The sequence below is a fragment of the Paramormyrops kingsleyae genome, chromosome 1 (genome assembly GCF_048594095.1).
Source record: "Paramormyrops kingsleyae isolate MSU_618 chromosome 1, PKINGS_0.4, whole genome shotgun sequence".
NCBI lineage: Eukaryota > Metazoa > Chordata > Actinopteri > Osteoglossiformes > Mormyridae > Paramormyrops > Paramormyrops kingsleyae.
In genome coordinates this window covers 17679014-17705399 of record NC_132797.1, presented here as the reverse complement: position 1 = coordinate 17705399, position 26386 = coordinate 17679014, and the positions used below count along the sequence as shown (strand labels likewise).

At 40.4% G+C, this 26386-nt stretch overlaps 1 protein-coding gene across 2 annotated transcripts; it reads right to left on the bottom strand.

Moving 5' to 3' along the window:
* Positions 1 to 1576: 1576 nt before the first annotated feature.
* Positions 1577 to 20527, bottom strand: LOC111846991 (muscarinic acetylcholine receptor M2-like). 2 transcript variants are annotated; one of them, XM_023817777.2, is made up of 2 exons: positions 20284 to 20527; positions 1577 to 6163 (listed from the first exon to the last, which is right to left on the bottom strand). In XM_023817777.2, exon 2 carries the CDS (start codon positions 6133 to 6135, stop codon positions 4669 to 4671), a length of 1467 nt encoding a protein of 488 aa, XP_023673545.2. In that variant the 5' UTR covers positions 6136 to 6163; positions 20284 to 20527; the 3' UTR covers positions 1577 to 4668. The 2 variants fall into 2 exon arrangements, with proteins under 2 accessions (XP_023673545.2, XP_072567089.1); XM_072710988.1 differs by lacking the exon at positions 20284 to 20527 and adding an exon at positions 15784 to 15895.
* Positions 20528 to 26386: the final 5859 nt, after the last annotated feature.

Sequence of the window (26386 nt, the reverse complement as noted above, 5' to 3'; positions counted from 1 at the left end):
TAAAGCCTGTCATAGGCTGAAAAAGGCACTATAAAGGGGACACTCTGGACAAGATGCCAGTTAATCATGATGAGTAGAACACAGTTACACACACTTTGGGCAATTAGAAAATGCCAGTTGACCTAAAAGCATGTGTATGGTGTGTAGGGACTGGGGGACGAAACACAGAGAAAACGTGAGAACAGAAAAGGGCAGGAGTTACACCCGCAACTCTGGGCCTTTGAGGTATCTATGCTACTCACTGACACACCATTCTCTCCTGTTTTTAAATTAAATTTCATATGTTTGGTGTGTTGGGTTGAGGGAAAGGGTGCATTTCTTTTGAGATGATTGTTGAGAGGATTGTTTTTTGTGTATATTTAAAAATGATGCTTTAAATATTTTATTAACTGTCCTGCTCTATTTGGAATGTATGTTTTGCTTTTAGGGAGTGTTGAAATTGCTATATTTGCTTAACATTTGGTTAACCACTGCCCACACTGACACAGAGAAAGTGAATCCTTCAACTGTAAAGTAAACGTCTACAGCAGGTAATATAATGTAAGTGTAAGGTGAGTGTAATATTTTTACACTCCATCAACCGATCCATCCTCGGCAGTAATAAAACCAGGCCTTTCTGTCTAATGCCACAAACTCTATCCCCCTCTTGATGACTGCCAAACGATTCCAAGTCAACTGGTAAGTATAATCCCTCCAGTATGTTCCTGAGTCTGTCCCCAGCGATCTGGCCAATGGGAAGTTTCTGGAAGCACTTCCTTGGGTGCCAATGAGGTGGTATCATTATGAGATGTCAGGACCATCCACAGTTCCCTGCTCTCAATCTGAGGGAACAGCAGCTCTGCTTCAAGCTTACTTCAGATATTCAAGCTCTGATTAAGTCCAGCAACATTTTGAGAAACCTCATTTCAGCCTCTAATCTCATTTACATTTTATTTATTTAGCTGATTTTAGCTTTTTTTAATTTTTTTTTGAGAAAACAGGGTCAAACAGTCCCTGGAGGCCCAATGGTGAAATCACTCTACCAGCCATGAGATTTGAACCAGCATATCAAAAATGTCCCATCTGGCTGAGCCATACATTGCCCCCAAAGGAATTTAGTGACGTTGTTCAGTCATTACTCGCAACTTATGAGGAGAGTAAACCAGTAAGCCTTGTCTGATGACATAGTTCCTGCTACCCCACCATAGACCTGCTCAATGCGCTCAAAGCTGCTATTGCATGTTTTCAGGTCCTAAGATTTGTGTGTGCTTACTTGGCACAAAGTTTTTTAGAACGGACGTTGGCCTCAAGCCTCCTAACACAGAACAGGCCATACTGCTCAGAAATGAGGATTTCTCCTTTCCGATGAGAAGGGAGAGTCTGCCCTCACTAAACCATTTTAGAGACCTCAGTGTAATGTTTTATGTGTTTTACTTAAACTGACACATTAATATTACTGGAATAACAACATAAACTCAAGGCTACAGCAGAACATGCTGTTTACTTTTTTCACTTCCTCTTGCATGAACATTTCCTGATATACACAATGGCTTCTGGGTAGTGTGGCTGAACACTTAAGACACTACACTCAGGAGAATGTTGACTCTTCAGTGCTATTTATTATGCTGGTGAAGAATATATAGGAAACCTTTATGGCATTAAATGAGTAGTGAGAGGAATTTTCAATAAAAAATGCCACCAGTGTTATGCAAGATACTGAAAATTCGTAATTAATTAAAACTGTAACACTTTACTTGATGGAACACAAATATTTAGTAATAACTCAGTTACTACTGAAGTACAGATCATAAACAAACCATGAACAAATATAGTTGCTACTTGAGATAAAACATGCATCATGATTTTTAATGATGAACAAACATTCATTCTTCTTCTGACTCCTATCCAGAGTTGCAGGGGGTCCAGACCCTATGGGCATAAGGCAGGGAACAACCCAGGATGGGGCACCAACCCATCACAGGACACACTCACACACACCATGCACACTCACACACCATTCACTCACACGCACACACCTACGGGCAATTTGGTAACTCCAATCAGCCTCAGCATGTTTTCAATGAACAAACATACGATCAGTATATCACTTGCATTATTCATTACTTGCTCCTTCAGAAGTTCCTTAGTAGATCCTTTAGTAGTTCACACGGGATTACAGAATTAACAGATATAGTAACAAATATAGTAACTCCTTGGCAAGAAAGATGCATCATGATTCATTAATGATGAACAAACATGAGATCAGAATTTAACATGTTATTCATGACTTGTTCCTTCAGTAGTTCACAAAGGTTTACAGAAATAACATATAGTAACAAATATAGTAACTGCTTGAGATAAAACATGCGTCACAATTCATTAATGATGAATTAACATGAGATCAGTATGTAACTAAGACTTAGCTTGTGGTTAATTAATACATAAGCAATGGCATAATACTGTATCATTTGTACCCTGTCAAGTAAAGCGTTAACGTTACAATTACTAGTTACTTCATTCAAAAGTAATTGAATTACTTTACAAATTACTGCATATAAAAGTGCTTCTACTTTGTGTGAACAGTTTGGGGAAGAGCCCTTTTCTGTTCCAGCATGACTGTGCCCCACTGCACAAAGCAAGATCCATAAAGACATGGTTGGGTTAGTTTGGTGTGGAAGATCTTGACTGGCCCACACAGAGCCCTGACCTCAACCCCATCAAACACCTTTGGGACGAACTAGAAGAGAGATTGCGAGTCAGGCCCAACATCAGCGACTGACCTCACGAATGCTCTTCTGGATGAATGGGCACAAATTCCCAGAGACGCACTCCATAAACTTGTGGAAAGCCTTCACAGAAGAGTGGCAGCTGCTATAAGAGCAAAGGGGGGACCGACTCCATATCGATGCCTAAGGATTTAGAATAGGATGAAGTAGAGGTCCCTCTACATGTAATGGCCAGGTGTGCTAATACTTTTGTCCATGTAGTGTATTGTCTAGATTGATGGAAGGATCATTTCTGTTGATTGATCCCATTGCTAATGCTCACTTTGAGGCACCATACTTAATATGTGTATATGTAATATAATGCTCTTTACATTTTCTCTCTGTACTAGATGTGCAGCTGTATACAATATGTTCGCTCATTCTAAGTTGATATGCCCCATAAGCCAATTGTTAACATCGAACTAGGCTGATGGACTGGTCAATAACATACTGTACATGGCATTGATGTCTATAGATTTCGAATGGGATGTCATACCAACACTGAATGTCACAAATGTTTGTTTTTTTTGGAAAAAAATTAATGAATTACAGAATTCTGTACAACAAAACGTTATCAATAACAAGTGAAAAATACTTTCAAACACATGCCTGAGTATCTACGTGTCTACTGTATATTCCAAATAATGAAGAAAAAGCATTACAGTAAGTAGAAAGTAGTTAGCAGGCATTACAGTAAGTAGAAAGGACATGATCACATTTCCATGACATGGAAAGAACCTAAGAAACAACTTCCCAATAACATTAAATACTGATATATATATATATTATCTGTACAGTATGTACACACTTTGATTGCATTTTCACTTAATTTGCCTTTTTTCTTGTAAGAACACTTTAAGATTTAGATCGGATTTATCTGAATTTGCAGTGCGGAATTCTATTTTTATCTAATATCCTTCTCACAGACAGACCTGTTCAGCTGCGTCACAATGGCTTGATAATAATTAGCATTTCACACACAAGGTAGAAACAGACAGCCAGTTCGACACAGAAAACAGATGAACTGACTTTTCTTCCCAGAATCCTTTATTTGTCCTGGCTTCTCCCCACCTCTGCCCTGTAACTGGGACAGCTGTGTCTTTAGCATTAGTCTGCATTCCCTGGCCACCAGTTAGTATCCCACTCGTCACTGCAGATTCTGTGCAGCTCCTTCACAGTAGCTGTATTATTATTGACTGACTCTCATCACAGGACAGATTCATAGGTGTCCTCTCTTTCTCACCTTAAAAGCATAAGGCGATCAGATATAATATATTGTCTTAATTATTTAACTCTTACAGCATTGCTAATGGAGCAGTTCATGTCACTCTGAAATCTGATACTTTTCGGTGTAGTGTTAATTTCACAGTGTTACTACTTTTCTGTCCTTTTCCCTGTTACTCCTCATATTGGCACTGGTGCCTCTGTCTCTTTGCTTAATCCCTCGCGATATGCTTCTCCAAGATGTCTTCTCATGCGTGGAGACTTGCACGTGGGTGCAACAAACGTGCAACTACACATTGACACTTTAAAGTGTTCGCATTCCCTGTGACAGTTCTGCTTGTTGTCCATGCATACAACTGTGTGTTAGTATCTATGTTAATCTATGTTGTGTGAATGTCTCTCTCTACTTCCTTTTAAATGCAAATTTTTAATTCCAGGGCTTTTAGATTTCTGAAGATTACTGCTTGCATTTATCTTCTGTTGAATCTATTTACATATACATTTAGAATTCACTGTTTCTCTGACTTAGTTCTGTATGGTATTAAGGTGTATCTGAGTGCAGTTATGTGGTCATATTTTCATATTTTGTCTTATCGGACAGCTGCCAGACAATGTCTTAATTTCCTTCTTTTTCATTCAATTCCTTTCATCCCCAGCTACTCCTACATTGCCAGACTCACATTAAAAACCAAGGTTTTGCTCATCTAGCGGATCTACTGTTCTTGTATTGACAGAGGAGGAGGTGTTTGAAGGTCTTTTTGAATGTGACATTGCAGAGGGCATAGCAGGCGGGGTTTACTGTGCTGTTAATATAGCAAAGCCAATAGCCAATAGTCCACATAGTGATGGGGATGCAGCTGGAGCAGAACGTGTTGATGAGCACCATGACATTGTAGGGCGTCCAGGTGACCACAAATGCCACGAGGATAGCCATGATTGTCCGTGTGACCTTCTTCTCCCGCGATGATGTCATCTTCTTCTTTTTGGGTGAATTTATGGGGTTCTTCGCTATATTTTGGGTCGTATGGCTCTGCTGTTCCACTTCAGGGACAATCTCTACTCTGGCACTGGTGATCGTGCAGTTGCCATCCTTGTTAAAAACTTTAGACCTGCTACTATTTGAATCCAACAGATAGGAAGGTAGAGGGCTGGGATTAACCTTAGAGGTTCTCCTCGACAGAGCTACATCTTCATATTTAAGGTTAGAGGCAATGTGACTAATGGACGTAGAATCATTAGAGCTCTCCCTTTCCTCTCCTGGGGTACAGCCATCCATTTCTGTGTCTGCAATAAGCTCCTCTCTGCCAATTGTGAATGTTCCATTGCCATTGGGGAGCTTCAGATTGTGTCCACTGTTCTCTTTTTCTGTGCTCAGTGTCTGGTTTTTGTCAGTGTTCTCAGCTTTTAGTTTGTTGTCGTTAGGTTTATTGCTGTGACTTTGTGTCTGTTTTTTGTGAAGAGCCTTCTGAAGAACCTCCGAATGCATCTGTTTGTCCTTCTGCACACGGCTCCTGCTGGCCCGGGAGACCTGCCAGTACAGGAACGTCATAATGATGACAGGCAAATAGAAGGCGGCGATGGCAGTGCCGAAGGTGACTGCGGCATTTGAGAAGAACTGGATGTAGCACTCCTTCTCAGGCACGGTGCGAACCCCAACGATAAACTGCCAGAAAAGTATGGCTGGAGCCCACAAGATGAAAGACAAGACCCAGGCTCCCGCAATCATCATGCCTGCCATTTTGGTTGTCCTTTTGATTGGATAGCTGAGTGGCTTGGTGACACAGAAATATCTATCAAAACTAATGATAAGGAGATTCATGACTGAGGCGTTACTTACAACGTAGTCCAGGGCTAGCCACAGATCACACACTACCGGCCCCATCGGCCAGTATCCAATCACAATGTAAACTGTGTACAGGTTCATGGAGCAAAGGCCAATGATCAGGTCTGCACACGCCAGACTAAAGAGAAAGTAGTTGTTGACAGTCTGCAGGTTCCTGTTAACTTTAATAGATAGCATGACTAGGATGTTCCCAATTATGGTGACCAGGCTAAGAGATCCAGCAACCAGGACAATGAATATAACCTCCATCATCTTGTAGGGGTCCTTCAGTAGCTGGGAACCAGAACCCCAAGTTTCATTGAAGCTAGACAAGTTGAGCGTCATTTTGTCATCGATTTCGAAGCTTCAACACCTAGAGGAAAGGCAAACAAAAACTGTTATAAAGCAGTAGACAGGTGATAAAATTTAACTCTGTTTTATTACCAATCATGTAACATTGGTTTCTGTTTTTTTTCTTGGGCCCAAGACCAAGCTGTATCTGGTTAAAGAATACCAAAATAATTAATAAATAGTACCAAAGTAATAAAATAAACTACCATATACTGGTATAAAGACAATATCTTCAAATATGGAAAACACCATCCTTTAACTACATCAATCAACTCGGTAATTGCTTATCTTATCAAACTGACAGGCACTCGACAAAGAAAACCCCAAAATATGAATCTAAAAAACCCTATGGCTTACATTTGGTGTCATAAATGAAAGACACTAAAATAAACAGAAATCTTGCACTTCTATTTACATTTCATGCATTAATTAACATCAAAAACCTTCATAGCATGACTAGGATCATATGTGTAAATTTGGCTGTGTTTTGCTAGACTGTGTGTGCAACAGAGTTCAAAAGAGGAGGTGGATCCTTCATTTTGGAAACATCTGCAAGCCTTCCATATCTGATCACAAACAAATATCCACTACCATAAACAATCACGAATGAGGCTTTGAATCTTCACTGTCCTTTGCTTTATAATCCACGGTTGCTTCATTTAATATAAATACACAATAGAATCACAGAATTTATCAATTAAAATACTTAATGGAGGTGCTGAGCCAGCCAATTTCAGTAGTCTAAATAGAGGCCGTACAGGCACCAAAAGATGAAATCGATGTCAGGAAGAATTATACTGTTTGGTGTTTACAACACGGGACGTTCTTTCAGACAATACAGGAAACGGTGAAGGAGAGATACGATCCACATTCACATTCACACTGTTTTGTTGCCTCTGGATAGAAATGATATACACAAACTTTACTGGGTTTATTGTAAACCAGAGGCAAACTTTATTGAGTTGCTTATATAACGAACATAAACCTAGGAGGACAAAAATCTGGACTTAAAAGGAACCTTTATACTTAGATGATGCCTCTGTTCACATCAGAGTGAGAAAGGATATATTCCAGTCTATTAAAAATCTCAAGCAATTTTAAAATACAAGCAGCCTGAGGTCAATCATTGGCCAGTTAAACAATAGGCACTGCTTGTGGTTCATTAGGGCACATATAAAGCACTCCCTGACATTCGACGATTAAACAGTGAAAATGACCGTGCCATTTCAACTTGGTGATTTTGGTAAATCTTAAAGTGTTTCTCTTAATACAGAGCCTAAATTGTAGAGGTATATGTAACAGTGTAAGGATCTACTAAGGAACTTCTGAAGGAACAAGTCACATTTCTAAATGAGAGCCAGAATGCCTGACAATGGAACTATTATGGATCCGGAAGGGTTTCGTGCGAGGACAAGACATGATGTAGGCTGAACAGAAATGCGGACGACACAGTTGTGGCTCACCGGAACAGAAGGGGTTTATTTAACGAAACAGAAAACACTACAAACAAAAAAAGACCTTGAGGAGCCAGAAACAAATGGGATAAGCAATCTAACTTCTAAAAGGGGCAGGGCAACAAAAGGTGGGTAGGCAGGTAGGCAGGTAGGCGGGCAGGCGGGTAGGCAGGTAGGCAGCCTGCCGGCCAAACGGAGAAGGGACATAGAGTGGAACAACAGGAGCTGATCCTGACAGGAACACTCCTTCATAGGACTAATCACTCTAATACGTTCCACTAACGTGTTTGTATATTGCCAACTTGGATAAACTCTTACATCTTCTTTTATATTTAAACATTTATGTGACACAACAGGAAAAGAAGTGCTGAAGGGAATAAAAAGATATACAATCTTATGTAATCAAAGAAAGTGTTTAAAGCTATTTATCTGTGTAGTAACTAATATGTGTATATTTGCTCAAAAAGAAACACAATTTAGGATTAGAATATATGCAAATGAACAGAAGCAGAAGCACAATGAAAACTAACAAGAACGTCTTCCATCCTCCAAAGCGTTACTGATATCTTGTTGGATAGCTAGAAGAACCTTGCTTTGGCTCCAAATTCATTCAGTCCAACTCAATTCAATCTATGTTTATATAGCGCCTTTCACAACAGTCACCCCAAGGTGCTTTACATGGGTGTCTTGTGATACATTACAACATCATTATTCGTACTCATGTAAACTGTCCATCAGTTAGCTGTTTCTCATTCATATGCCCAAATATGCATCAGAGCTGAGTGAGGAACAGGGGATGATATGTGGCTGAGACAGTGGTTTATAGACAAAGGACCAGATAATGACTTCTGTACTGTAACTATGCACAGAGCAAATATACAGGAGCTACTTCTGGGTTCCCTCTGCATTTTTAATATATGTAGTTTACATACTTTACAGAGTATGTGTATTTTATAGAGTGCATATTTATACACATATAACTATATCTCATTTTTTTTATAATTTATTACAGAGCCCCTGAAGGGACTTGTGCAAAAAATGAAAATGCTCTGTACTTTACGTGTATTTCATATACACTGCTCAAAAAAATTAAAGGAACACTTTTAAATCAGAGTGTAGCAGCAGATGGGGTTGTTAATCAGTTTCGACTTGAGGGATTTCCCTAGTTAAATTGTAGTTATTTAATTATGTTCATTTAGTTCATTCATTTATAGCCTTCATATTTCTTATTTATATATTTCTTTCTCTCCTCGCTACTCGCTCATCATGTTCTTTGCCTCTCATACAACTTACTCTCACCAAGGCCGTCTGACCCCCCCGGCTCCGGGAGTCTGTATGAAGACCATAGATAAAGGGGCTGTTTCCCTCAGGGGGGGCAGAGACAGACACAGACAGACACTGAACCGGCCGTGTGAAACATCTTCATTCTGTCTTAATAAACTGCTTAAGCTTAAGGAACCAGCCTCATCATTCAACTAAAAGAACCTGAGGTTTCACTGAAGAAATCTATCAGGCTGCTTTGGTGTTAATGAAATTAACAACAGGTGCACTAGAGCGGCAACAATGAGACGACCCCCAAAACAGGAGTGGTTTACCAGATGGAGGCCATTGACATTTTCCCTCTTCATCTTTTCTGACTGTTTTTTTTCACTAGTTTTGCATTTGGCTACAGTCAATGTCACCAATGGTAGCATGAGGTGGTACCTGGACCCTACAGAGGTTGCACAGATAGTCCAGCTCCTCCAGGATGGCACATCAATATGTGCCACTACAAAGAAGGTTTCTCAAGGGTATGAAGGAAATTCCAGGAGAAAGGCAGTTACTCTAGGAGAGCTGGACAGGGCCGTAGAAGGTCCTTAACTAATCAGCAGGACCTGTATCTTCTCCTTTGTGCAAGAAGGAACAGGACAAGCACCGTCAGAGCCCTACAAAATGACCTCCAGCTGGCCACTGGTGTGAATGTCTCTAACCAAACAATCAGAAACATACTATATATATTATAATTTTCAATTACACATTCCTATTTTTTTTTTTTATTCTATCATATGGTAGCAACTACTATTATCCTCACATAGTCACTTTTATCTGTACAGTTCCTTCCCCCTCAACATTTGCAATCCTTGTATTTTATCCTATTACCATGTGTCTTACTGTCTCTACCACTGTATTTTTCGAGGTACTAGATGCCTAAATTTCCTTCGGGATTATTAAAGTATTGCGGCGTTGGGCGGACCGAGGCATCGCGGGAGCAGAGAGAGACACAGACAGGCACTTGCCGGGGAGAACACGCTCTTTATTAGCAGTCCTGAAAAGGACTACATCAGGCACCCAACAAACACCGAACCAATTACACGCAGGAAACACAAGGTTGTCAGACGCCGAACTGTAAGATACACACACAGTGGGAGATTTACGTAAACTATAAACACACGCGAGGATCGGACAGGGTACACATAAGGCATGGGAAAACAAGGGCGCAACAATAAGGAAATGTAACCATTAAGTTAACACTAACAACAACACAACAACAGCTAATTATAACTGCACGCGGTGCATGCTGGGACATACGCCCCGCCTTGTGCTACAGTATCTATCCATCCATTAATCCATCCATCTATCTATACAAGTATGGGAATCTATATACTCTGATACTTAATCTCTGTCTCTTTCTCTCAGGTAAGGGGTTAGTTTTCCCCTACGGACATCTCTCTTAGAAACATTAATCTTCACCAATCCCAGCAGGGTATTACAATAAGATCTCTGCTTATTTTAGAAAGATCTCTTTTTTTCTGTTTTGTTTTTGTCTTCTGACCTATGAATAATTTATGTCTATCCATCTTCCAACCACTTATCCAGCTGAGGGTCTTGGATAAAAATGATTCTTAATGCAGACTTTTACATTTCATTTTTGCTGGTCAGAATATCCTCTCCAGTGCAAATCTCTTTAAGCCAGTGTTTCCTCAGGGGCCCCCAGTCCACATTTGTACTCATCGGGAGCTAGGAGGAAGGGGGGGGGGGGGGGGGTCCCCAAGGACCAGGTTGGAAAACGCTGCTTTAAGCTATGTCTGCCCTGTCTACCGAGAACCTGGTTTTCCTCATGTTACCTTCAGGACCATAAAACAGGTGGACGTTCTCTTCTTTTGGAATGTAGGTTGCTGTAAGTTACATCTTTCTGGCCAAAGTTCATACTGCCTCAGAAGATCTTCTTTTCCTTTTTGTGGTATTCTGTCCATTCTTGGTCAGATAAAACCACTAGATTTACTACGTATTTATTCAGTAGGTTAATTTAACCCTAAGTGTTTATTTCTGTCCCTGTATATTCAGGTATGGTTTTGCTAACTTTTTCTTCCGGTTCGAATTTATTATATAACTGTTCATGTGTGTTGGGATTTATTATCTGTAGTCTATGTTTGAGCCATCTGGAGAAAAGTGATCAAGGAATGAAAACCCTGAGCGTTAGTTTTACTGGGGCTGCTGTATTTGTTTATAGTAGAGGGTCAACAGTCCAAAGCTCAGTGTGATGCTACATTCTGTGTCTGCATGATAGCTGTGACTCTGAAGGGTGCAAACAGGCTGGACTGAATAGTTCAGAGTCTGACCTCAGACCTGAGAGGACAGTGTGAACGTGTAAGAAACATCACTTCTGTGGTTCATCCTGGAATTTGTGTCTGCTATGGGTTAATGCAGTTCGTTAGCTTTGTGTTATGTATTACTGAATGTTTTTACGGTTGTTTTTTTTCCCCTTGTGTTTTGACGTGCCACAGATTTCTGGGCACAGGTCGCAGTTAGCTTTATTTGTGCTGTAACCATAACACTGTATCGTCTGTGTTGTCCTGCACATTTCTCTATGACTCGTTCTGTGTGTTGCTGCCAATGGGCCTTAAAAGTGATTGTGTGGTAAGAGGTACACAGGAAATCACAGTAAGAATCACTCCTGATTGGTCAGCGCAGATAATCACACTAACCTAATTGGCAGTGACAGTAAGCAACATTGCTGTTTTTAACCTTCCATGTAGAGGAGAAGGAAAGCTCCAGTGAAATAAAATTATCTAGTAATGAAAACTGCATTTCAAACTGCAACACCTTAGTAGCCATCAGATACTGACCTCAAAGACTAGAATAAAAACATTGATGTTTTTTAATCAGCCTTTTCCCTGATCGTTTGATGTGCAGCCAAAATGAGGCATGAATGTCCTGTGTGGGACAGCATGAGTATTCTCTCTAAATGAAAAGGCTTTCAGAAACATTAGCAGAAGATAGCACTGAAGCTGTTAATGGGGGGTGAGGGTCAGGAAGGGAGAATGAGGTTGGGGGAGTGAGCGAGTGACGTGGTTAATGGGAGTCAGGTAAGTGAAGCTGTGAAGGAAGCGTGACTGAAGAAATGGGACACTCAGATGGGGAATTGGCTTAGATATGAGCTGCAAAATGTCGATGGATAATAAAGACAGACGGATTCTAAAGAACAATATTGTTTTAACAATGTCAGGTCCAGAACAAAATCATTAAGACTGCATCAGATATTATTGAGGGGGCACAAACCCCATAACCATGTGGCAGTCATGGACTGATTGACTTCCGCCTGAGGGAAGTCATCATTAATTTGAGGATGCTGTACACCTTAGGCACCCCGGTTTTTCATTTTAATTTGTAAAATTATATACTGTGGAATATAAGAAGCACTATCACAGTAAGTCTCTGATGTCTGTACTTCAGCAGTAGCTAAAACTGGTTGTTCATATTGGCCTGATAGAGCCATCTCTCAGGAAGTGTGTGTGTGTGTGTGTGTGTGTGCATGTGTACATACACTTTTCTGTAATTATTACATTGTGGCCCAGATTTTCCCACATTGTGACAAAAAGCTGTTGCTTTTTATCATGTGGGGACATTTTTCCAGTCCCCACAAGGGTAAGCTCAATTTGATAAAAATCGGAATGTAAGCAAACAACTAAAAATGTAAAAAGTCATTGTCAGGGTTAGGACTGGGTAGGGGTTAAGTTTGTCATTGTTGGGATTAGGGTTTTTCCCATATAATTGAATGGACAGTCTTGTATTTTGTTTGGTTACTTATGGTTAAGGTTAGGATTGGGTAGGGGTTAAGGTTATCATGTTTCGATTAGAGTTCTTCCCATAAAAATGAATGGAGAGTCCCTGCAAAGATAGAACTATAAACCTGTGTGTGTGCATGAAGACAGAGTCAAGAATCTGATGGTAGTGTAAACACAGCTGGTTTAGAAGTCACAAAATGCCTTATAGTACATAGCCTGTACAGGAACTGAGATCAGAGAGAACAGCTTTGGGTAGATTTAAAAAGTGGCTTCTCATGTAAGAGTCAGGAGTGTATTTTAGTACATTTTACTGTAAGATTTTTTGACAACTTCTACTTCCTCAGTGTCTTACACATCCATTTCACATTTGCTCTCTAGACATCCCACAACCAATGACATTCATTCGACAATAAATTTGTTACATTTTGCAATCATTCCACATCTATTCTGTATCTTTGTACCATCATCCTTTCCTTGTTTCACCACTGTTCCGCAGTGTATAATTACACACTGAGTGACTACTCGAAAACCCATTGCATTCTGCTGCAGTTCACATGAACTCCATTGTATAAACATTTTCATAGCCTTTCCCCAGCAATTCTGCCACCCAGATTCGCCCATAGCCTTTTCTGGGTGCACCAGAGTTGAAAAGACACATGGTGGGTGGCAGAATGCGCTATAAGAATATTTCTGGATCTCAAAACAAAGGCAACACCTTAGCAGTGACTCATGAATTCATAACTTCAGCAGTAAACAACTTGGATAGACTCACAAACTAGTGTCAGGCAAATCTAATCAGTCCCTGCACCAAGTACAGCAGGTGGGTGAGCTGAGGCAAACACTTAGTAAAACCTGTGAGCAATCACTGGGCCTTGAATAGTTACATATCAGCCTAAAGCATCAGACCAACCATCTTCGATGGAGTTAGGGACCTATTATTAATCCATCGTAAACACACAAGTAGGGCACTACAAAAGATAATGTAAAATGAAAAGGGAAATGACTCCCTGGTTGTTCAGAGCTGTTTACTCTGACTTTACTTTCTGTTTTCTAAAGTTTGAGATGGAGAAACATACAAAGTCATCCTCACAAACCAGCAAAGCTGAAAGGGTGCAGAAACCCTCAATTTAAGTGTTGAAACAGACTATATTTACAACATGGGATTTTCAGCAACAGTGACAGCATGTAAGGATTAAACTGATCAATAGTTCTCAAAGTCTGAAATATAAGCTACAAATCATACCGTATTTTCTAATGCGGAGCACTGACTTTCAGAGAAGCAGCAGCATTCCTTTGGGCTGTCATAGTGTCCTGAGAAATCACTGAGGGCGTAACAGTCTGGACTTGCCAAATCCACAGGTAATGTGCCAAATGAGAAGCACCCTTAAATAATCAAAATCTCTGCTCCATGAGTCTCTTTGTCATACCAGTGATTAATCCACACTGTTCAATATTTGGGTGTAATACAGAGAAGCATTAAATCCAGCTTGACACATAAGTGTTGCCAAAGGGCCATTGGATCTGCACGGCAACATTAAGGAACCCTCCCTATCGGACCCTATGCCAAAAACCAAGGCTGAACTGGAGGAACCTATGTGCACTGGGGCTCACTGGGTAGCACTGTCACCCTGCACCTATGGGGCTGCAATCCTGACTGTGATCTGTCTGTTTAAGGTTTGCATGTTGCCCTATGGGGCTGCAATCCTGACTGTGATCTGTCTGTTTAAGGTTTGCATGTTGCCCTATGGGGCTGCAATCCTGACTGTGATCTGTCTGTTTAAGGTTTGCATGTTGCCCTATGGGGCTGCAATCCTGACTGTGATCTGTCTGTTTAAGGTTTGCATGTTGCCCTATGGGGCTGCAATCCTGACTGTGATCTGTCTGTTTAAGGTTTGCATGTTCTCCCTAGGCTGCCTCCCACAATCCAATGATAAAGTTGGCTTACTTGATTTTTTTTAGTTTCCTATTATGTCTACGATGGACTGGCATCCTAAAAGTCTCCCAGAAATAGGCACCAGCACCCTGACACTGAACAATGATGGGCAATGTCCCTAAAACCAAGGTACAGATAATTAAAAATTATGTAATAATGTCTAATATGGGATGTCTGATATTGTGCCATTAAAAACACAGTTCAAATTATGTGTCGTGCAGTAAACTCATCTTAAATATTACTCGACTTAAATATTTTAATGGAGAAATTAGTGTTATTCGGTATTGTAAGTGCAATATGGAGTGCAGGGTGTGGAGGTAGTGATGCTGAAGATAGTCTTTTGAAAAGGAGCAGCAAATTAACAAATGTCAAAGCCCATTGTTAAGTCTATGACGCATTACACATGCCATCCCATGTAGGATATGATGCAATGATCTTCTAATGCTCATGTAAGAAATACACAAACATACACTTGCAGAAAAACATCTAAGGTACATTTACAGAGAAATACACGTAAACTGCCAAACCCTTTTTCTTTTAAGTGGCAACATGTCCCACCCCGACCCCCACCCCCACCCCCACCCCCTACCCAGGACTGCTTGAATCCTCATCTGACATTTTAACAGTCCATGGTAAACTCACTCACCGTCTCTGTGATTCTCACTGAAATGTCTAATTCCCATTGAAATTTTCTAATTAGGAACAACTGAGGCACCGAGCTGCAGGTAAACTGCATGAAGACACTGACATTTCCAAAATAGCTAAGTAGCCACAGGACAGGCCCTGTATAAGAAACACCAACACCCCTTCATTCTTTGAGTTTACAGCTTTTTGCTATTCCCTCTTCAAAACAACGACAAGGTGTCCTAGATATTGATTACTTAAATTCTTGTTCATTTATTTAACTTAATTTAGTTTATCTAATTTTAAAACTGGACAGCTGAAGACTGGAAAAAAAGAAGCCTGGTGTAATGAATCTCGATTTATCTCGAGCACATAGATGAGGTCAGAATTTGGCATCAACAGCATGAATCCATAGAGCTAACCAGCCTTGTGTCATCAGTCCAGGCTGCTGGTGGTGGTATAATTATGTGGGAAATATTTATTAGCATGCTTTGGACCCATTAATACCAATTGATCATCACTTGAATGCTACAGCTATTTCAATACTGGTGCGAAACATGTGCATTGTTTAATGGCCGCTCTTTACCTATGTTCTGTGGATACTTCCAGCACGATAATGTACCATGACACAAGGCAAAAGTCTTCTGAAACTGGTTTCATAAACATGACAATGAGTTCAGTGTTCTTCAGTGGCCATCACAGTCATCTGAATCCAACAGAACACCTTTGGTATGTGATAGAAGGGGAGATTCACAGCATGAATTTGCAGCTGACAAATCTGCAAAAAATGCATGATAAAATCATATCAGAATGGACCAGAATCTCAAAGGATTGTTTCCAACATGTTGTGGAATCCATCCATGCCATGACGAATTGAGCCTGTTTTAAGAGCAAAGGGAGGACCTACCCAGCATTAGTATGGTATTCTTAATAAAGTATCCTGTACGTACACAGAACAGACTGGAATCATATTGTGACAATCAGGCACAGAATTTGGCATCAGGGCCTGGGAGCTTTACTGGGGGTGGGAGAAAGTAAGCCTACATCTGCATACCGGACCTTGCCCCCCTCCCCTATTACTGTAGCACAGGTATAGTGTAAGTACTTTGCTACTGTGAGTGATACTGTCACACCTGTTGCCGATTAATAAAGTAACTGAGCCTGCTCTGTGATCTTGCTCTGACCCAGTGGTAATTAGATCTCAACCATATTTAAATAGGGCAGGGAGCAGTAGCTGCTGCACAGTCATCATTACAGCTGTTAAAGTGTAGGGCTCAGAGTGGTATTCAAGTCAGAGGCTCATTTGTGAGGCCTGGTGTAGTCTATCCTATGTTTCTCCCATGCTTTTGTCAGTTGCAAGCATGTTGACTGGCTGTGTGGTTTTGGGTCTCAGTGTCGTGTTTTAGGGTCCATGGTTTTTGTTGGCCTATGTCTCGTCTTGAGTTTCTGGGCCTTGTTAGCTAGAGTTCTGCTCCTGGAGTCAGGGTGCTGACTAGCTAGCATTCTGCAGCTGGTGAGCTGTGCAACTGGAGTCTTGTTCTTTGATTGTCTGCAAGTGTCCTGGTTTCTGTGTTTCAGCCCTACTTCAAATTTCCAGGTTCCTGTTCTGCTTTCCTTTTGTTTGCTGCAGAGTGCTGTCTGCAGGTCTCAGGAGCCAGTGGGCGGAAGACCTGGCATGATGGATGGATGGTCCAGGTTCAGATGCTTTGTCTCAGACCCTGTATATGAAGGCCAATAAATATGTTTTTACCTTAAAGCTGAGTGCGAGATATTAAGATATTACTTGGAAAATTCCGGAGTTTATCGCACTTGATGATCAGCCCTTCTCTGTTATAAATATATAAGATGTATACAGTTATAAATTACAGTGCTCTGGAACTGTTGTTGTATGCCACAGTTGGTGTTTTCTTACCTGAAAATGAATACTTTTTCATATTTTTGTAATGTAATTTATTATATTAAATAATTGGCTATTGCTATCAGCCAGAAATGTCCTTATTGGTGCATCACTAACATAGACTTTAAATAGGTCAGGGTTGTTGTTTCAATCATTCTGCTGTACTTGACAGAATGCTACATCCATTGCACTCACCCTGCAAGTGTGGACACTGCAGGACAAATTGGGCACCCTCCCTGAAATTTTAAGATCCTGACAAAATATAATCTAGAGTCAATATATGTTTTTCTGGGTAATTCACACACAGTGGTATCTTCTAAGGTTCAAGCAATGTCTGTATCTGGAAGGTTCATCACCTCCTGCTCACGTTCCAGCTGCACAGCACAGGATCTCAGTGTTATGTGTCCTACTCTTCAATTCACTGATGCAACATGGTGTCAGAAAGGTATTCGAGGTCTCAGGTGGCTCGTTGGCCATCTCTCTAATACATGCACCCTGTCCTGTATTGTTCGCTACCTAAAACCCACAGCCTCTGGGATAGGCTCCAGACCCCCCACGACCAGGAACAGGACAAATGGTTTCAGAAAAAGGATAAATGGACATAAGGATGAATGGACATAAGGAGTGATTTATTATGTAACCCATGTTAATCATTTCCGTTCTAGTTCGCATCGCAAGTTACTTCAGTCCTTTATTCATTAAGTGAATTATAAGTGTTTCTATAAGTATGCAACAGAAAACCAGGAGCCACCTATTGACTCCTGGGTCACCAAATCCGCCAATGTCCAGGTCAGACACTCTTGTTTTCTCTCTTCTTACACACGGTCCAATTCTGATACTGATACTGGTAACTGTTCAGTGTTTTTGCTGACGCTGACAGCAATTTCCTGTTTTTCCCCAATATTCTGGAACATCCACAATGTTCTTTCTCCTAGCATGCTGCTGCCTCAGCTTTCCCCATTTTCCTGCCTGGACAGGGACATTCACAAATACTCACACAGACAAATAAGTCAAGGCTTGACCACAGTCCCATCATGCACTTCCTCTCCAGGCCTCCCAGTCTCCCCCACCACAGCATCACAAAAACAAAGCCTCTCTAGGACATGCCCATGACTGTGGAACATGCACAGCAGCTCGGGCTGGACCTGAATGTAAAGATTAATCATCAGCCACTTTTCAGAAAAAATCGATACGTGTACGATGTAGGCTGTTCCAGTCTGGCTGACGCCACAGAGACACCAGACCTTAAAATTCTGCGCCTCTGGTTCTCCTCAACTCTAAAGTTAGCTGGGTCATATGCCCCCCTTATTTAGACCTAATGTCTGCTGGATCCAATTAATTTACCGAAGATCTCCTTTATGCAGTTAGTATAAAGAAGCTTGCTCTTCCTCAGCTTGTGTCCAGTGAGGGCTCCATGACCCACTTGTTCAGTACGTTACAGTATCCATCCATCCATCTGGCCCTAATCCCTTGTATCGTATTGACTCCTGAGAGTTCCACATAATGCCACTAATTCCTGTGCCCAGAAAAAATACCATAAATGCCATAGATACTGTAGCTCCATACAAGCCTCTGGCAACTTTCTTGTCTCCTACATTTGAGTTCCTGCAACATTTCTGGATATAAGTGATAGGAGGCATGCCTGAGATGAGACTCAGTCACATCACTCAGAGATGACAGCTAGCAGGGGAAGCCCACCACCCTTACACACTGACAAACATTTACACAGAGACACTGCTCTTCTCTACATTAATAGTGCTCTTCTTTCCACACAATGTTTTTAACATCTTTACTGGGCTGCCAAGGCTGTGTCCTTCTGAACCTTCCTTCTTGTGAAATAGTCTGGACACTGTCCCAAATGTTTTTTATTTCCTTCAGGCAGTTACTCAACTTATTCAAGCGGTGGAGCTGAAATCAGTGTCTATTTCTCTTGGCAAATATCTGCAAATTTGATGAATTGCATCATCTTGCTCTACACTTTAAAATGAGAATTTTCTAACATTTGAAACCTTCCGCATAATTGTATTTTCCTGAAGACGTTCAGATATTACCTCACAGAGACAGTCCAGTGTTCGCAATAGCCCTGTATTCTATTCAATTGAATCAGCTTTTTATCTAGCACCTTTATTTCAATGGTTGCAAAAACACTTAAGCCATGCACCAAGTGAAATTCAAACGATTACAGTTAGTAACACTGTATCATAAACACCTGAGATCCTAACACACAACTATAAGGTATATGTAGACATTTCACAGAGCAGAGGATCCGTATATGGATCCTCAGATTACAATGGATCCGTTTTACGGTCTGATGTGGTAGCTTTATTAACCTGACAATCAGCCATGCAATAATCTGGAGCCTTGGTGCACTCATTTGATCTGGAAGAGTAAACCTGTCACTGGGGCAGATGTCTGTGAAGCCGGCCCTTTCTCCTGTCCTGGAAGCTGAGAAGGTCAGAAATAAACTAGCAATAAATTCCAAGCATACCTTATGCTCTCTCAAATTTATTTTCCCTCCGTGCCAATCGAGTATGTGTCATAAAATGCAGAATTAAAATTTTAAAAAAAACGAACTTAATTTTTCAATTTCAGAGCATCTCTGATAGGAATAGCAGGTGTTCGTTATAACATAAATTTTTCTACACTGGATTGGATGAGATAAGATAAAACTATTTTGCATACAGAAACACAGGTTTAAAAACATTCGGTAGGAATTAAATATAACGGGTAGTGTAATTTCTATTTAAATTGTACAAATAATAAAGTCCAGTGCTCTCTTTTAAAAATTAGATGCTGTCCTAACATGTAATCCAACACCAGTAAAACTGATTAGTGTCCAGAATGTAATACATACATTGCATTATTCACAAAGCATTTTAGCAACAAACATATATAGTCTTGTTTTTAAATGCTTCACTTAATGTATTTCAGGCTTCAGCTTCCGCTCACGTTCCCGTAGCACAACACAGGGTTTCACTCTAAGCAGAAATCTCAGTGAAACTGGATTCTTCTAGGTTTTTGTTTCCAAATATACAAACCTATCGAAGTTCTTTCAGTCTCTAAATTCAGGCATAGTTATAGACAGTTTCCCCCCATCCTCCAGCATGTGACCATAACTTACGATGCTTAAGTTCAGCATCTACAATAACTTTACTACAATAACTACATCGACTTTAATGCAACACTCACCTTAAGAAGAGAAGTAGTAGATAAGAAGTAGTAGTATTAAAAGACTTTTATGCAGCCCCGGGTCTGAATGCAATATTCTTTCGTTACAGAAAAATTCTCCATGCGAGCTTAACTGCGTGAAAGTATTAGGACGTCTTATGGTCTAGTATCTAAAGCTTAAAAAACTCTCGAAGTGCAGTGAGATGTATAGGTTTATGTAGACGCAGTCTGCTCTAATAAGTAAGCGGATTTTCCCCCCACAATCTTCCCACAGCCTCCTCCCAAACGAGACGAAAAAAAAAAAACTGCCGTTACTTGCATGCCTTTCGTGTTCACATTTTGGCATTCATAACTTCACATAACGTAAATGCACTAGTCATCAGTCAAGAGTACTATTGGCTTTATTTTTATTGATATTAAAATGAAATAACATTAGTTTTAGTAGCAATGTAATGTGAATTACGAATAACACGGTCATTACTCTTGTTTATTACAACACAGCAAGTGGAAATTTTGGGACCTATAGATTATTCATTTGGCTTTAATGCATAGACCAGTGGCATTACAGTCAAAGGCAGACATGACGTTTCCGGTTAAGCAGGAACCCTATTTATTAGCACCTTTCTGCATAATACACAAAAACCCATAACTAACCCACAGTAACGTAACGCAAGGTGGTCTGACGCAGGACGGTAAACACACACACGATGGGCAGTTTACACAATAGCTAAATACACGCGAGGATCGGACAGGATTCACTCAGGACAAATGCAAGTGCACACACGACAATCAGGTACATCACAAGTATTTATAATAACACACGACACGGTAGCTATTCACAACTTTCGCGAGCATGCCGGGATATGCTAATATACTCCACTAAACGGAGCCATCTCACTGGCGCTACATCATGTTTATTCACATCACCACTATTTGAATACCACGAGAAGTAAAAAAAAATTATGGTGGATCCCCAAACATACTTATTAAATACCCGCTTTAAATCTTCCCGGATTTTCTTTAATCTCGTTTTAGTTTGTTCCCTTTATTGTGTTTCACACCTGATAACATATTCGAGCTGCAGTTTGATGTTTGCACTATACGTGATCATATTCTGCAGCTGAAACTGAGAAAAAGAGAAAAAAGTTGGAATTTAGTATTTTCTGAATGTCAGCAGTAACATTATGTAAGTGTATTGCAGTACATTAGGTAAAAAAACAACCTTTCATTACAATGGCAAGAACTATGTTTCCTTTTGCTCCAGCCAGCAGAATCAAGCCAGTCTCTCTTAAAAAATGGTAAATGCTGTGTCACTGTTAAAATTATTTAAAATATATACATAAAATATTTATTCTTGATGGTAAAATGTCTTTATTAAGAGCAACAGCAAATAGCGACCGAAGCCAGTCTGTTCTTAGTACCTTGGAGAGCGCGTCTACTATACCACCTGTTCTAATAGGAAGAAATAAATTAACATGCAAATATTGAAACAAAGTGTTTAGGCCAGGGCTCACCAACCTTTTTCAAACTGAGAGCTACTTCACGGGTACTGAGCCATAGGAAGGGCTACCAGTTTGATACACTCTTCTAAACGATGATGGATGGATGGATGGATGCTTTAAATGCTTTTTTTTTTAGTTATTGTCATTTTCAAATCTATATGTGATTAAAGAAGAATAGCAACAGCATAAAATAAAATTTTAGAGGCTGCTTACTGGTGAGTTGTGCTATTTTTAGAACAGGTCCGCGGGCGACTCCTTGAGGGCATCCTGGTGCAGATGGGCACCACGTTGGTGACCCCTGGCTTAGGCTGTATGACAAACTGTACAACCTTCGTATAAAATAACTCTTTAATCGTTTATACTGGTTTAGGCCTATATAATGTCGCCTTCAGTTTCATATAGACTGTAAAAAAAACGTTTTCTTGAATTTATGAATATATGTCAAATTAGCATATGCAGTCACAAACAATGCATTTCCCACAGAATAAGTAATATAGGCTTACCACAGTTGTGTAGATCTGGATGGATTGCATTTTATTTTCAAAATTGATGGTTATTTTGGTAACTGTTAGGTCACGATATTTAATATGTATTTCATAAGAAGAGTAACTTATCCTGCATAGTTAGGGTACCAATTTGTTCAAGTGAACAGCCATTTCACTGAATTCACCATGAAGTACTGTGTCCCACAAGGATTAGAGCTAGTGTTGTTTATTTTGTATGTAGTGCCACTTGGTAATGGTGTTGCTACACATATCACTCAAAGCAGGTGAGCTGTCACAGTTGTCAAAGACTGAAGACTGTTTATTAGTCGGGTCACCATACATCTGGGTTTCTCCGGACACGTCTTGGTTTTGGGCTCCAGTCCAGTTTTTCAAAAATCTGTGGTTTAGTGGCGCAACCCGTATAACCTAATGTTGCAAGTTACAGTGGAGTATCAAATGAATGAAAATGCAACAATTTTCAACATACGACAACCCTTCAGTATCATCACACAGCATTTGCAAGGCTCATGCACACGTTCACTTAAAAAAAAATAACGATATGCACATCCCTATATGTCATGCTGCTCATGAGTGATCTTCTGCAAACCATTGGCATTTTGGAATTATTCTTGTTTTCGTGTGAACAGTGAATTGCATCGTTTGCTTGAAGTTCGATAAACCTGATTGGTGAACATGAAAACTCCCTGGACATGTCCTGTTTTTCGTCTGACCAAATATAGTATCCCTGTTTATTAGATGTGAGAAGCTGCATAACCATTTGCTTCCTTTTACTAAGAATAGTGGTATTGTTTACTTGGCCTAAGGCATCTAGGGCTGTGCTTGCTGATGAAACTTGATGATTTTACTGTTAAACATTTTGATCTTGGGGGTGGCACAGTGGTTAGTGCTATTGCCTCACACCTCTAGGACTGGGGTTTGAGTCTCTGCCATGGCTTCCAGTGTGTAGTTTACCTGTTCTCTTTGTGTCATCATGGGTTTCATCCTGATACTCTGGTTTCACTCCCACAGTACAAAAAAAAAACTGAGATTAATTGATGTTACTAAATTGCCCAGCTTCCTGCAAGGGGTTTGTGCCCCATCCGGGGTAACTCCCTGCTATGTGCCCATAGGCTCCAGACACCCCACAACCCTGAAGAGGACAAGTTACAGAAAATGGAGGAATTGAAATTGCCCATCCTTGGTTGTTCCCTGCCTTGTGCCTGTAGCCTTTGAGATAGGGTCCAGATCTGAATATGAAATGATCAGGTGGACACCTTGATCTAATAGTTGATTCAGACTTATCTTTGGATTTACATCTGTTTATTTATTTTAGCAGATGCTTTTATTAAGAGCCATGTACAGTTGAGAAAACAGGATCAGGCAGTCCCTGGAGCAATTGAGGGTTATGGGACTCGCTTAAGGGACTAACAGTGAAATCACTCTGCTGGCCACAGGGTTTGAAACTGCGACCTGCTGAACATGGGCACAAAGTCCTAATCCACAAAGCCACATACCATCCCACATAAAACCTAGAGACGACTCAACCCATAGGCAGCTCTAGACCCTATTTTGGTGGGGCTTCGACACCCTATTCTTTGTTTAAAACCATTTAATGATTTCCTCCATATTATCATATATATTTTGTATCCCCCTCTTCAGTAACTTTATTGGGGGGGGGGGGGGGTTCCTATTTCTTCAGGGGTGAAATTCTAGAATCACCTCTAACTTGACAATCCCCAGAAAAGCCGATGCCTTATTCTTTAGCTTGCTGGGTCACGTGATTTTAAATGTTGACAGAACAGTAGTATAGTATAGAATATAGCCAAACTTAAGGAGATGCTGTGCTTCAGTCTTCTGACTAAGCCCCTGAACAGAATCAATTTTCTGCATAATTGTGCAGAATATCGTTTGAGTGACATCATGACCATTGCAACCCTAATCCAGTAATGCAATGTTGTCCTGCACTGAGTAACCAAAAATTGGGCATCGCTTGTTATAATTGTACACAGCCATGTGCAAGAGAAGCGAATGTTTTCCCCAGTCTTTGTCACCCTGGTCTTGCCTGTAGCACCTGTCCCTCTGTGAGCTCGCCCCTTCAGTCTCTCCATGCTCTGCCCTCTCCATGTCTCAGATTGTATACCTGCTTTAAGATGCAAATGTGGGAGACAATTACGGTCCAGTGAGTGCACCATTAACATGATAAAGATCTTTGTTCTTTGACCTCTTTTATACCTGACCTAAATGCACTAGAATTGCTTTCCATGCTTTTCGGCGTCTTGCTTCACACGAAAATGGAGGGAAGAAGGACAATAACTAAGTGTCTGCATTGTCTCTGAGCATGACAGGCAGTTCAGTTTGAATCATGCAGATCAGAAACCACTGATAGTACAACGAGACCTTTGATCCACTAGCGTTCCTCAGCCTTTTGGCTAATATGGAAAATCTACTTTATTTTCCCATTGACACAGTAAAAAAAGGAATCTTGGGAAATATAGATTAAGGGAACACTCAACTTATACGTGTGGAAACAAACAAACAAATAAAGCAAAATAATGAAACAGTATTTGTACTCGTATACAAAAGGCATGGTTCCTGATTTCATTTGCTGCTTCGAAATTGTTATTTTGGAGATTTTTGTAAAACTGGCATGTCTGCTCAGCACTAGGTTTTAATCGATGTTGGGGAGTAACTAGTTACATGTATTACCCTTACATAATTAAATAAAATTTATATAATTGTAATCTGTTACAGCTACTGAGAAAAAATATGTGATTAGTTACTAATAAAAATACTGGTGATTACAAAGGGGTTACATCTGAATTGATTCTTTTCGGTAAAAAGCTTATGTATAGAATATAACATTAATTTTGTTGCTTTGCATCTTTTCATCATACATAAGAACATAAGAACATAAGAACATAAGAACTATACAAACGAGAGGAGGCCATTCGGCCCATCGAGCTCGCTTGGGGAGAACTTAACTAATAGCTCAGAGTTGTTAAAATTTTATCTAGCTCTGATTTAAAGGAACCCAAGGATTCAGCTTGCACTACGTTATCAGGAAGACTATTCCATACTCTGACTACACGCTGTGTAAAGAAGTGCTTCCTTAAATCCAGTTTGAAATGTTCTCCCGCTAATTTCCACCTATGGCCACGAGTTCTTGTATTTGAACTAATGCTGAAGTAACTATTCGGTTGAACAGCATCCAAACCTGTTAGAATCTTATAGACCTGGATCATGTCCCCCCTCAGTCTCCTTTGCTTGAGGCTGAACAGATTTAGCTCAAATAACCTTTCCTCGTATGACATTCCTCTAAGACCAGGAATCATTCTTGTGGCCCTACGCTGCACCTTTTCTAAGGCCGCTATGTCCTTTTTAAGATATGGTGACCAAACCTGTACACAATATTCTAGGTGAGGTCTCACCAAGGAATTGTATAATCTTAGCATTACCTCCCTTGACTTAAACTCCACACACCTGGAGATGTACCCCAACATCCTATTGGCCTTTTTTATTGCTTCCCCACACTGGCGAGAATGAGACATGGAAGCATCAACATACACACCAAGGTCTTTCTCATAATCAGCTACCTTTATTTCAGTAGGTCCCATAAAATACCTGTACTTTATATTTCTGCTCCCTACATGGAGTACCTTACATTTGTCTATGTTAAATTTCATCTGCCAGGTGTCAGCCCAGTCACTAATTAAATTAAGATCCCGCTGTAGCTGCTGAGCCGCTAGTTCAGTATCTGCTACACCACCCACCTTGGTGTCATCTGCAAATTTCACCAGTTTACTGTATATATTGGTGTCTATATCATTTATGTAAATTAGGAACAAAAGTGGTCCTAAAATTGAACCCTGCGGTACCCCACTATGAACGCAGGCCCACTGTGACATCGAGCCTCTTATAACTACTCGCTGCTTCCTATCCGTTAACCAGTTATCAATCCAAGTCGCTACAGTTCCTAAAATACCTGTCGCTTTGAGTTTAAGTGAGAGCCTCTTGTGGGGAACAACATCAAAAGCCTTTTGGAAATCTAAATAGATGACATCATAGGCCTTCTTATCATCAACTTCCTGAGTAGCTTCCTCAAAAAACTCCAACAGATTTGTTAAACAGGATCTACCT